At 39.4% G+C, this 14,185-nt stretch overlaps 1 protein-coding gene across 1 annotated transcript in view; it reads left to right on the forward strand.

The window, feature by feature from the left end:
- The window catches only part of LOC149222163 (BRAP2 RING ZnF UBP domain-containing protein 2-like), a 156,770-nt gene that overhangs the window by 88,154 nt on the left and 54,431 nt on the right, over positions 1-14,185 (forward strand). Inside the window, exon 5 of the mRNA XM_089385282.1 lies at positions 7,068-7,165. Coding sequence (XP_089241408.1) covers positions 7,068-7,165 — 98 coding nt within the window. The remainder of the gene's footprint in view (positions 1-7,067; positions 7,166-14,185) is intronic.

Raw genomic sequence — 14,185 nt, forward strand, 5'->3', positions numbered from 1 at the left:
CAAGCTTGACATGTGGCAGACACAAGTTTGACTTGTGTTTGACACATATCAAGCTTGTGTCATGATTTTTAGACATGTCTGCTTGTTTTGGCCCTTTTTTTCACTCACTCAATCGAGTTTTTGGAGTTTTGGGAGGATTTGGAGTGCGAGTAAGGGAGAGTAACCAATTTTATAGGAGATTCAAAGTGCTGATAATTGTATTTGCCATCCATTTTATTTATTTATTTTTGTTACAACAATTTGTTTTTCTTACAACAACCTGCTTTTTTCTTCATATCACAGCAATCATGGATAAATACTTTAAAGTGATCTAGATCTGATCTCAATTGATGATCTCAAGTGAGGCCTAGGATATAATCCTAGCCATTCATCACTTAGGAGATCTAGCGCAATGGGAAACTATAAAAGAGGCCTAAGGGAGAGTTGAAGACAATAGAGCGATTTTCTCAGTGAGTGACAGATTCGAGATTGAAGAGAGGTGAAAAGTGTGAATTTTGAAACATAAGTTTGTAGGTTGAGTCAATGTTGCTTGGGAGCGGGATCGGGAGCGAAAACGGGAGCGGGAGCGACCATTTTCAGAAGCTCCCGGTTTGGGAGCGAATCCGGGAGCGATTTTTTAAAAATATATATATTTTTTATATTTTTTAATTTTTGATACATATATGTCAACAAAAACATGTAGAATGACGAATTATACATAAAAAACATAAAAAAACATAGATTGATCATTGAACCATATCACATCAATCATCTAGAAATTATAATCGTCATCAACCATGTCCACAAGTTAGTAAAATACATATTACAACTGCAACATATTGAGTCTCATGAATCATGATTCATCAAATTCAATCTTAAAGTTTCAACTTCAAGCTTTCAAAATTGAAAATTCAATAACATTTATCATCATTGATCACCAAAGTTGTACTTGTAAGTTAAGTTTAACCATTACAAGAAGTAATATCTTAGATATTTCGAAGTCCTAACTTCTAACTGTTAACATGATATGAAATGTTATAAATTTATAAAATGAAACATGAATAATGAAATGAAATGAAACAACTTTAGTCTTTCACGAAGCATCATATTCATAATTCACAATCATTACCAATGAGTTATAATTGCCAAGGCCCAACTTCAAACTTCAAATTTTCATTGTCACGGTGATATATTGTTTACAAAAAATATCATTATGATATGAAAGAGTCAAGAGTCAAGAGTCAAGGACTCAAAACTCAATAGTTATGAAAACTAAAGTCTAATAGAAACTAAAAAAGACAAGTAAACTGTAAATCTACATGTGGCCCTTGCCACGAGAGTCTCCAAGAGTATAAGCAGCTCGTGGTGGTCTTCTAGGAGTCTCCGCACAGACCAACGACCAGAACTAGAACCTCCACGTGAGGGTGTAGATGGAGGTGGCGACAGCAAAGGAACAAGACTCGGACCTCGAGCACTGCTACTGGATGGTGGAGGTGGCATGGCGGCTGCAGCTGCTTCATCTTCATCCCTTACAAGTTCCTCTTCCAGTTCTTCAATATGTACAATGCCATCCTCCAAATTGTCATCCTCTGGGTGATTGTCCCAAATTTTATATGTGGGATCCTCATAAGCCCAATCACAGTAATGACTCAACAACCTCAAGTTGTAGTGCACATAAACCAAGCTTTCTACTCGGTTTTCATTGAGTCTGTTTCTTTTCACATTATGTATGTAGCTGTAGGTGCTCCAACACCTCTCTGCAGAAGAAGTATTTACAACTTGTGAAAGAACTTTTTTTGCCAATTTTGGCAAAAGTCCCTGGTCGCCATATGTTTCCCACCATGTGAGAGTATCAAATCTATCTCTGTCGTCCATTGCATGGAAGTTACCATACAAACCAGTGCCACTGAAGTATGTGCCTATTTCATGGTGCACAGCTGCACATTCCTCCCTGTCAGGTACCAACTTTTCTAATGCTTCCAAATATCCTCTAGTTACTTCTGGATCTAAATGGGGTTTGGTCCTAACACCACCCTTGCTGCAGGCTGGCCCAACCAAGATGTAGAGTAGTATTTTGGCGTAAGGATATACGCCAAGCAATGTGGTGGAAGATTAAGTCTATTCCACCGTTCACACACGCAATTGTGAATCAGTTTACAAGTCGGGATCTCTGTTATGAACAATATATTTTATTTGCCCCAACATGGTATCCATCTTCTCATACACCTCGCCAATCACTGGTTTGTCTGTATCTGCAAACCGAATCATGTGATAAATGGGCTTGGTGAAATCCAATACTTGCCTCACACTTGTCCAAAACTGACCATCAAGAGCGGCCTCCTCCACCATTTCAAAACCTCCCCTGTCAGCTGCATTTGTAGCCCTTTCCTTTAATACCTGCCTATGTGGACTTGATACCATGCTAGCCAATGACTCTCTTACCTTCAAAAGGCCCCTGAAGGTGAGGTAATAGCTACCAAATCTGGTCTTCGCAATCTTCAACAACTCCAATCTCGAGTGACTGGTGAAAAGGCCATGGGTATTGCTATGATTTGTAATAAATTTTATCATTTGTTTGCCTTTCTTGTACAAGTCACCAATCCATTGGTATTGTTCATTTTTGTTCTTGACAATATCATGCAATAGAAGGTTCAATGTGTGAACCAAACATCCAGAACAAAATATGTTGGGGTATTTATCCTCAATAATTGCTCCCGCTGCCCTCCAATTAGGAGCATTATCAGTGATGACTTGGATGACATTGTATGTGTAACGAATAAAATATATAAATAATATAAATATAATGTAAATGATAATAATTATAATTAATTATTAGTTAAGTAGTAATTAGGTTGAAGAGGCATGTTTAATAAGACATGACTCTTCATGAAGAGACACCTGCTTGGTATTAAAGCAAGCCTCTCGTTCTCATTGTAATTCATCATCATTCTTATTCTTATTCACATATTTAATATAATATTTATATCCTTAATCGATAATTTGATATTCCAAGTCTTTTGGAGTAATTAATCTTAAGAAGGAACTTTGTTCGCTTGAGTATGGCCCGATACGGTCAATTGTTTCAAGTAATGCTTCTACAATGTTGATGGCGGTCTTGAACTTGTCTGAGTAATCATGTGCAGTTAGAAAGATGGGACCACTAACAGACACAACAAGAACACTTATCAATGGCTTGCCTTTTACATTTGTCCATCCATCAGATATAATGGACACCCCATGGTCAATCCAAGAACTTGTCATTCTATTCAAAGAATGTGATATTTTTGCTTTTTCATGATCAAGGCCAATGGTTCTTGCCTTGTCATACCCAGGGCTCTTGTATCATTTAGGGGCATCATTTATGGCAGAAACCATTTCGTGCCAATAAGGTGAGCGAAGAACATTGAATGGTATCCCACATGCGTAGAGAAACCTGTAAACCTTTGAATCCACATCATTCCTACACCCCTCATCAAGGAAATCTGATATGGTTCTACGCCTTAAAGATGATGACCCTTTGCCTCCATATCCACTGCCTTGGGAGGACGCTGAAGGAGTTCTTTGTGATTGTGAGCTTGGTTCAAAGAAACCCCTTGATTTTTTTGATTTGTATTGGGCTTCCTCCTCTTCCCTTATGTATTTGGCTCTATCCGCTGCTGACACCGCTGTACAAGTTTTGATTCCTATTTGTTTGTCTCCATCCCATGGCCTTTTCCCGCAGAGGTGTCTTCTAGCACGGGTGTATGAACCTGTGTAATCAGTGTTGCAATGGGGGCAATGAAATTTAGTGGTTCCACCCCCTCTCCCTGTTTCAGCCCTGTTAACATATTTCCACAATGGGGTTTGGTCTTGTTTAGTTTTTTGAGGGTCATGTTCACCCTCCTCCAGCTCCTCCTCACCGGGGTTTTCATCAATTCGAATTTCTCCAGCTTCTTCATCCCCCTCTTTAGTTTGACCCCTCCGTTTCCTACTCTCCAGCACCATAATAACCATAAAAGGGACCAAGAAGAGGAAAATGCCAAGAAATATAGCCAGGTCCATGGTGTTTGATGTTTGTAGGGTTTTGAATCTGCAAATTAATTTAATTTATTGGGATTAATTAATTTAATTTAAATTCATGATTTTTAAACTAAATAAACTAAATTAAATTAACTAAATTACTACCTAACTAAATTAAACTAACTAAACTAACTAAATTACTAAGTTACTTACCTCTTTGCAGGCTTGCTCATTGCTCCTCGCTTCTCCTTGCTCCTTTGCTCTTGCTCTCCAAGAAACTCAACTCAATGAAGTGATAATGAATTTTTTTTAGGCCCATTGGGCTTTTAAAACAATTTTTTTTTGTTTAATTTAATTTTTTTTGAGGTCCGCAGAATTTTTTTCCGCTGGATCGCTCTCGGCGCCGCTCGAAACGCTCTCGGAGCGGTTTTTTAATGCTCGAGAGCGATCGGGAGCGATCGCTCCCGGGCTTAAAATTTCGTTCCGAGAGCGACGGAGCGATCACTCCCTACAGTGCTCTCGAAAATGGCAGGGAGCACAATTTTTTTTTCGGGAGCACGCTCCCGAGCCGCTCTCGCTCGGAGCGCGATTCGGGAGCGGGTTCGCGGGGGGGGGGGGGTGCTCCCCCACAACTATGGGTTGAGTGCACAAGAGGAGTGCTGAGACTTGTTCATGGAGGAGGATGAGGGTGTGCCGTGTGGAACACAAGGCTGAGACTTGTGAGGCGAAGTTCTAGCAGGCAAGTGTGAGTTTGGGGAGGCCCTGAGGGTTTATTCCAAACTTGGAAGGAGGCCGAGTTGCTATATGTGGGCTAAAATTGTGAAAAAGAACCAACATACGTGCAAGCCAATTTTTTTGTTGGAATTTGAGTAGCCATGGTCGGTATTTTCATCTCGAGAAGAAATGAAAAAGTCGAATTTATATTTTGTGCTCCTATTGATCAAGTTGGCCTCATATTGTAAGTCGGCTGGGCTCCTTGGAGGTACATATTCGACTCCCTTCAAAGACTATATAAAGGAGGCCTCTCCTCCTCATTTTGTACATCGACTTGTGAGGTGATTATATCTGATCTAGCGAAGTTAGAAGCAGAAGAAGGGGGCCGAAAATCAGGAGGGCTTTGCACTTAATCTTGTTCTTGATTACTGGTTTGGCTATTATCTTGATGATGTTGTTTTTGGTGTATTGATGAAATTTGAATTCTCTCTCTCATAAGGAAAGATGTCTAGGTTTTGCCCTGGCCTCAGGCCTAATTTCTGTCTCCTGTCTCATTGTCTCATGGTTACTTTCTACTACTCTTTCTTGTTTATTGGTTGAAATTTTCTTCTGTATAACTGCTTAATGATATTGGATGAATACTATGTGGCATTAAATGTTAACTGATCGTTGGAAGTAGTTATTTGTTGAAGAAAATTATTCTAGCTTGTTTGCGCTAGAAATTTCAACATTTTTGAGGGGACCGAGTTGGCAAGTTCCATTGTTATATTTTCTGTGTAGTCTCTGTGGATCAATTCAATTTCCTTGTTAAAGGAGGCCTTAATTTTCCCAAGTAATAGAAAGTGAAGGAGAATTTGTTGGACATAATTTTGGTCTGTGTTTGGTAGCTGATTTTCCATTTATTTTCTGCTGCAAATTTTATTTAAAGTACAAGTGTATTTGTTGTTGAAATTCTAAGGCGAGAGCAGTAGAATACAATTTTCTGATGATTTTCAACCAGTATTTTATGTCACTGCTATCATTGAATAATTACACCTATGAAAATCTCAAGAGATAGTAAAGATCACAGAGAGACAGCGATGCACAAAAGAGACAATATCTTTACCCTGGGGAACCCATCCTTGGGAGAAAACCAATTTTTCTTAGGAGAAATTATTCTTCACCAAGGTTTACAAATCAGCAATTTGTCTAGAAATCTGTGCCAATAATCCAAGTCAAATAACAGTCAAACCTGATCAAGACATCTGTTTTTCAATGCTGGTCAAACCAGCCAAAAATCAGAAATTTAATGCTGGTCAACTTGGCCAGGTCAAACAGGCCTGTGGTCAAACTTCAGCCATGGTCAACTGCAGTCAACCCTGCGGTTTGTGGTCAAATCTTGACCAGTCTGCATGTGTGGCCTTCCTGTCGTCTAACAGCTTCGGCCAATGCCCAATTAAACTTGGTCAAATCAGCTCTGTCAAAACTGTCAAATTCGTCCTCCTTGTTCACAAGGCTGTCCAAGAATGATGAAGAGAGAGAAAGAATTGCTCTTGCTTGGTGGAGAAATGAGACATCACTTCTTATTTATGGAAGTCGAATGAGGTGTGACAACCAAAGAGACACATCTCTATATTGGGTGGCCGACTTGACTTTCTTGGGCCAACTTGATTTAATAAAAATAAAATTTACATAATTCTTCTAGGCCGGCTTGAAGATCTTTTAGCCATGCGGGAATACCTCCCGATGCTACACAAAAAATCAACATTTATATTTATTATTCAGCAGTTTTCAGGAAATATTTTACTGGGTGAAACATATTCTGGGTATAAAACAAATTGCTAGGAAAATCAAGTTGGATCTGGTATTAGAAAATTAACAAGGCCTGTATGTTCCCCACCAAAGAGAAATTATCCATCATAGTACAACTGGAAACCTGGGCCTCTCACTGAAGATTACCTTTGGAGAATAGTGACTGCCCGCTTCATTTTCAAATATTCATTTTTATTATAATTAATTTCATTTTCTTAATCTGTTTAGGGGGTTTTGTTGTTTATATGGAAGTGGTACATCTATCTTTTCTGGTTTAACTGTTAAGATCTGCACCAGTTAGAACTTAGAAGCAATGTTTCAGCTAAATTAATGAACTTAGTTCCACCTTCTTTAAATAGGAAATAGTTCTGTAAAACTTTCATATGACATAGAAACGGTTGTTTTGCGATAAAATATCTGGCTTTTTACTATGTTTCTTTTTGATATTTACTATTTTTCCATAAATACATGTTTTCTTTTACATTTTTTTTTTCGCTTTCTCTTGTTCATTATGGATGAAAATAAAAATATACCAGATTGGATTTCTGATGTCTTCCTCGTTGAACTCTTTTTCGTTTTTACAGAGAGGCTTGATCAACACATCAGTGGGATTCTCACTACTGTTTGTAATCATTCGTTCCACTCTTCATGCATTTCAAAATGGACAGATTCATCATGCCCAGTGAGTAAATTGACAAGTGCTTTGCTCTATATAATCATGTTTGTAACTTTGTGGCTCTTATTGACCGAAGAACTAGTTTTCTGATAGGAGTTACATGATTCATTTGATGCTCACATGGAAGATAGCTTTGTGGAATAATGTGTATTATTAACACCTAAACATTGCATGATAGGCAGTGATGCTGCTTTGGTTTTGAAATTGTAATTACTTTAAAGCAAGGTAGGCATGTATCTAATATACACTATCCACTATCTACTGTACTTACTACTACGCTCCCTTTAGATACAATCAATCCACGCACAGACAGATTTCAGTACGATGGTGTCCTCCTCAGTGTAGTGTACCATTACTATTAGCTCGAGTACTCTGGTATCCTGACCGTTATTCTGGGCATTGTGGATCTACTTCTATCCAACATTGAGGACCATCTAGTTCTCTTTGCATGCATCCTGGTTTCAGTTTCCATCTTTCATCTTCATATTTCCTTGAAGGAAATTTGTACATGTACTTGCATTATATAGCTTGGGTTTACATTGCTATGTTTATGTTGTTCATTTTATCCACATTGTTTTATCGTCTTAGTGCTCAGGTACTTTTTCAGTCCATGGGGTTTTCTTCTACCCTAAATTATTTCTATTCTGCTGGATGTAAAATCAAGTATTATTGATCTATTTTGGCCACTCGTGGACATGAATATAAGTTTTCTTTCTCTCCTTCTCAAATATCCTTGGGGTCTACATCTCAACATAATGTAGCGTTTTGTAAATTTTTTGGAGTCTTCTCGGTTTGATAACAAAATATGCTATGAACAAAATGTTAGCCTCATACTCACATAAACAATCAAGAAGTCCAACTATTCACAAAATAATAAAATTATGAAATTATTAATCATGAAAGTAGACTTACTCTAGAAGTCTACGTATGACCAAAGATGAGGATAATGTGAGGAGTTAGGGATGAAATCACACAAAATCAGCTTAGATATTTGTGGAGATATTGTGGAGAAAGTTGTGTGGGAGGTTCAAACAATTAGCAAAATTGGTAATTTGTTATGAGAACCTCATTTCTATAATACAAGGCCTCATTTGTGTGAATAATGTATCATTCATTTCTGTGAATATGCAATCAGGCTTAAAAGCCTTTTCTGCCACAGCTTTTTGTCTCTGATATTCTATTTTCTTCTCATTTATTATTTTCAATTGATATCAGAGCGGTAATTATTCTATGGGCCTGATTTTTTGTGCATAGTTTCTTATGAAAGTGCTGCGTCCTGGAGTGCTGAAGTTCATAGAATGTTGCAACAAGAGAGTGAGAGTGTGGTTTGAATTGGTTGGAATAGGCCAAATTAATGCTTCCGATCTGAAGAAAGAGTTTCATGTGGATGATGCAGTGTGGGGCTCTATGTGTGCATAAGAAGCATCAGTACGCTGCTAGATTGAATCTTCATAAAGCATTAAAATTAGATCTGCAGTCTTTGTTCTAGATCTGTAGCATTGGACTGTGTGAAGCCACATTGGAGAAAAATCGTCTTGCGTGAAGCCAGATCTGCAAGGAGTTGAGTCTGTGTAAGAGGAATTGTGTGAGATCAGCATGAAATTGAATTAGAAACCCACGTAGAGTAGTTAGCCAGCTGAAGAAGCATTGAGACCTGTGCATTGAAGAGATATGGCTGCTGGATTGTAGTGTGGTCACTGTGTTGAAGCGTGGTGTCATTATTGGTCGATGAGTATTAGAACCATCCAGTGCATAAAGACATTTGATTTCGGCTTTGTGACAACACCGGAAGCTCAGCAAAGAGCGTGTACCTGCAGCGAGTGAGCTCAGTGAACAAATTCGTTTTTGACACAAATCAATCGTTGAATGAAGCTCAGCGGAAGCATGGTAGATCCAATGTTTTAAAACTCTGACTCCGACTCCGACTTCGACACCAACTCTGAATCTGACTCCAACTTGGCCGAGGGTCGACTCCGACTGCGACTCCGACTCGGCCGAGGGTCGACTCCAACTCCGACTCGGTATCGACTCGGCCGACTCGATTTCAATGACTCGATCGTTGTAAAAAATACATTAAATATTTATTTTTTTATAAAAAAACATAATTTTAAAGATTTTCATTCATGTTTCCAAACACACAACATTAGAATATAGATAGAAGACAACATATGATCAAAGTAGGCTCATGTATATATCCATTATATCAAAATGGCACCCAGTGCACTGTCCAATACATACATGATGATGATATAGAGATCAAAACAAAAACACATAACCAAGGAGGCTAGAAATGGCCTCTACAACAAAAGTAAATTGTGACCAGTACTACTAGCTACTGCTAGAGGAGCCAAGATCATCTGGATCAACCTCTGGATCAGAGTCAAACAGGGGGCCCCATGGCTCCTCCTCATCATCATCTCCAACTGCAACTGTAGAAGTGGTAGCACTAGCAGGCTGTGTAGCAGCTGCACACTGAGATAGACGAGATATGCGCTTCTGTCGTGGTTGAGCAGAGGAAGCGCCTGCAACTGGAGGACTTGCTGGCTCTGAGGCTGAGGCTGGTACAAGTGGATCAGGATTTGCATTCAACTAAACATTATGTTCGAGTGATGCTATCGTTTGTAATTCATAATCAATATCCTCATTAGAAGTAAACTCTGTTGGATGACGCTCCATTACCCAATCTGATGTTGGATCAATGTCTTCCAACACAATGGGATCTGAATCAGGGCTTTGTTCAACAATTGGTTGCGTCTAAGCCGGAGGTTGTATTGGACGTAGACTAGATCATTTAACTGTTTTTGATCCAAACGGTTTCTCTTCTTTGTGTGAATCCTCTCAAAGACAAACCAATTCCGCTCACACCCAGTGGCACTGCAAGTTTGACTCAAAATACGAATTGCAAACTTCTGCAATTTAGGGCAATGGCTACCAAAAGCCTCCCACCATTATGCTTCAAAAAACATAGGAGTGTAATGAGTTAGTTCAACGAAATTACAAATTATATCCAACTTTCAAATTATAAACGATTTAACAAAATAAGTATTAAGAATTTGAAAATTGAAAATTTTGTTTACCTGGCTCATCTGCTTCCCTTGTAATCTTTGCTAGGTTCTTCCCAAAGGTACTTGAGGCATTGCTGAAGGTTGTGACCTGTCGGTGTATCTCCAGCTGATCACACTCCAATGGGATCATGCAATCAATGCAGTCAATCAATCCATCTCTAACCTCCCCCTTCAAAGCTCCCGTCTCCTTAGCTTTATAATGATAATAAGGGTATTCACAAAATAACAAAATTATGAAGTTATTAATCATGAAAGTAAACTTACTCTAGAAGTCTACGTATGACCAAAGATGAGGAGAATGAGAGGAGTTAGGGATGAAATCACACAAAATCTGCTTAGATGTTTGTGGAGATATTCATGGAGATATTGTGGAGAAAGTTGTGGAGGAGGTTCAACCAATTAGCCAAATTGGTAATTTGTTGTGAGAACCTCATTTCTATAATACGAGGCCTCATCTGTGTGAATAATGTATCATTATTTTTTGTGAATATACAATCAGGCTCAAAATCCTTTTCTCCCAAAGCTTTTTGTCTCTGATATTTTATTTTCGTGTCATTTATTATTTTCACAAAAAGGAGGAATTTGGACAACGTCCTTGACTGGATTATCAAGTGTATGCACACCAAATTGAGTTGTGCCTTTCAATACCTCATACTTGAAGGATGAGTCCATGCAAAGCCTTTTTAAAGAGCCCAAAATAATGATTTACAGGGCTCAATGCCTGTTATGTATTGAATATTCATCCATCCTTGATATTAAAACACCTTTACCTTAGCCAAGTTTGTTCAATGTCTCTCATTAACCCTTGCATCTTTGAGACTTTCTTGTATAAGAAGTTTGTTCCAGAACGATGCATCCCCTAGGGTGGGGGGTGCGCCTCCACATTTCCCATGCAGGGTGAGGAACCTTGGGATACTTGGAGAAACGCATGGGTAGACATTTCCATAGGTTTGATCTATTTCACACAATGATTGTTTTATACCCATCTTGAATCTCTTTAGGATATCAGTCACATACTTGTCCCACCCGAGGAATATCTCTCCTAGCTACCGCAACACCTCCAATCCCAAAAAGTAGTGCATCATCCCAATGTCCCTCATCTCGAATTCCAAAGCAAGGTCCTCATTGCACTTCTCTACGAGCTTCACAGATCCCATTAGAAAGAGATCATACACATAGAGTACTAAGATAAACAAATCATTGCCAACAAGTACATAGTACAAGTTTGAATCCACCTCACTCTTGGTGAATCCAAAGCCTAGCAGATACTCATCAATCCTCAAGTATGATTCTCTAAGTGCCTACTTAAGTTCGTACAATGCCTTCTTTAACTTGCATAGATGTTACTCCCTTGCATGCACTGAAACCCCTGAGGTTGTTCAATCTCCACCTCCACCTCCACCTCAATGACTCTGTTCAAGAAGGTTGTCTTCACATCCCTCTGAGATATCCTCTAGTCTGTCTTTGAAGCAATGGAAATAACAACCTTGATAGATGCATATTTGGCGACAGGGGCAAATGTCTTTTCATAGTCTACCCCCTTCTTCTGAGAGAACTCTCTCTCCATGAACCTGGCCTTATACTTCTCGACATTGCCATTAGCAACATGTTTAATCTTGTATATTCATTGAGAAGTGACCATTGATTACCTTGCAAGCCTTAGCACAATCTCCTAGACATCATTCTTTATGATGGAGTTGTACTCCACCATAGTGTCTCTCCAAACCTGTTGGCCTGTTGCCTCCTCAAATATGGAAGGCTTGGACTCATTGATGCTACTCATCAAGGCCATGAAGCTGGAAATCTCCTTGGTGGTATACTCTCCTTGATGGTGCTGCTAGGAGCCTCCACATGTTTCTTAACATCTCTTACGGTTTTCTCAACCCATCTCGGCCACCTCCCGATAGAGTTCAAAGGAATCTCTTGCCCCTCTTGATCAAAATATTGAGTCCCAACTGTTGGTGTTGCTAGCCCTTCCTCAGCCTTTAAAGTCTCTCGCTTTCAATCCTCTGCCACTGTTGGATCTATATCATGTGACCTAAAGGTCCTACTCTCCTCGAATTTGACATCCTTGTTTACAATAGTCTTCCTTTGTGCTGGAATGGAGACCCTGCAGGGATTTGGAGTCTTGCTATATCCAACAAATATGCCCTTCTTTGCTGAGGGCTCTAGTTTAGTCTTCTTTGAAGGTATGTGGACATAAATTGGGCTAGAAAAGACATGGAAGTGGCTCACCTACGGTTTCACTCCTTTGAAAGCTTCCTTAGGAGTCATGTCCTCCAAAATCTTTGAAAACATTCGCTTTGCAAATTGATAGTTGTGTTGCATGCCTCTGCCCACAAAAACATAAACAGATACAGATCATAGATCATAGCCTTGGTGTATTGTTTCTAATTAGGAAAAACAATGATATGCAAAGCAAACAATAAATACAACACCATAAAATTTAAACATTCAGTGCACACCCATGTTGTTGATTTTTGGTAGCATCGGAAGTGCTCTAGCCATGAAATTTGGTGGAGAGGCTAAGGCACATGAGATCTCCAAGACCCAGAAATCGTTTGGAGAAATTCCACTCGGATGAAGAGATATTAAAATAATTAATATTTTTAATGAGTTCCTAAGTCTAAACTTAGGAAAATAAAAATATTAATGTGTATTAATATAAAATGGGTGAGAAAGTTCTAAGTGATGAGGATCAAGCCAGTTCTAATATTTTAGCCATTGATTAGGGACTTAATCTCGGCCGTTGAATCGTCAACAGGAAAAGTATAAGAGGAGGCTTGAGGGTCAGTTGGAGACACACCAAGAGAGATCAAGAATTCAATTTTCTAGGGCGAGGTTTGCTGAGGAAATCGAGTTAGTGATCAGTTGCAGCGAGGGGCAGTTCAGCAAGGGATTTCATCCAAGGCTGAAGAATACATAGTAGAGAGGTAGTGAAGTATGGGGAGAGACAGCGTAGGTCCTAGAAGGGCTGACACAAAGGCCGAAGGAGGCAGCGCAGAGGATGCAAAGGCCGTAGAGGCTGATGCAGAAGTCGTAGAGGCTGACGCAAAGGACACAGAGGGCTTCAGAGGCAGCGCTAGGAAGATTCTGTGGGGCAGACTGAGAGCAGATCAGCCGGGAGAGGGTGACGTAGTTCCTGAAAAGTGACGTAGTTCCAGAGCAGTGCTTGGAGCAGCTTTCGCTGTACAACACAAGGAATAGCCAGAGTCATTGTGGGGTTGATCATCCGGTTGCTGATTTGCTAGAATATGTCTCTGGATAAAGGTACTACTGCCAAGGACATTCTCTGTTGGGTGAGCCAATTTTGGCACCCTAGTTGTATTCAAGAATCCACTTAATAATAAAACCCTCATATCTGTTGCACCGATTTTCCCGCATTGGGTTTTTTCGGTGACGATTATCCTAAAATAATGGTGCCCCTTGTGTTATTGTTTCTGTTTACTTCAGTGCATGATCTGTATATTTGTGAATGCATTTGTGTTTACTTCAATGTTTATGCATTTAAATAACTTGTTAATGTAAAGAACAAGTAGGAGATAGTAAACCAGAAATTGCAATAGGGGTTTCTGATGTGTTAGATTAAGAAATTATCACACATGTAAAGACCAGTTATGATAACCAACTGAGCCATTTTATTAAGAAATGGGAGAAATAGTATGATATTGTGGAATAAGTGCACTTGGGCTTGCCTCAATGGCAAGCGTGGCAAAGTCTAGGTGATAAAATGACAAGACCAAATGGTAGAATTAGCTGCTACAATGATGCCTTGCGCTGCCCCAGTAAAACTAAATTTTGCTCAAAAGATGCTACTAGAAATCCCACCTCCGGTGCTCAGAAAATTCGACAAAATTAACCCCAAGCTCCTCAAGCAAAACCCACCAAAACCCAAAATAGGTTTGGTTTGGTTTTGACCTTGGAAATTAGGCCCCCAAGTACCGCATACCCCTCAAGTTGC

Source organism: Pinus tabuliformis, chromosome Q (assembly GCF_031772625.1).
Source record: "Pinus tabuliformis cultivar Carrire ecotype Pingquan chromosome Q, CPIR1, whole genome shotgun sequence".
NCBI classification, from domain to species: Eukaryota; Viridiplantae; Streptophyta; class Pinopsida; order Pinales; family Pinaceae; genus Pinus; species Pinus tabuliformis.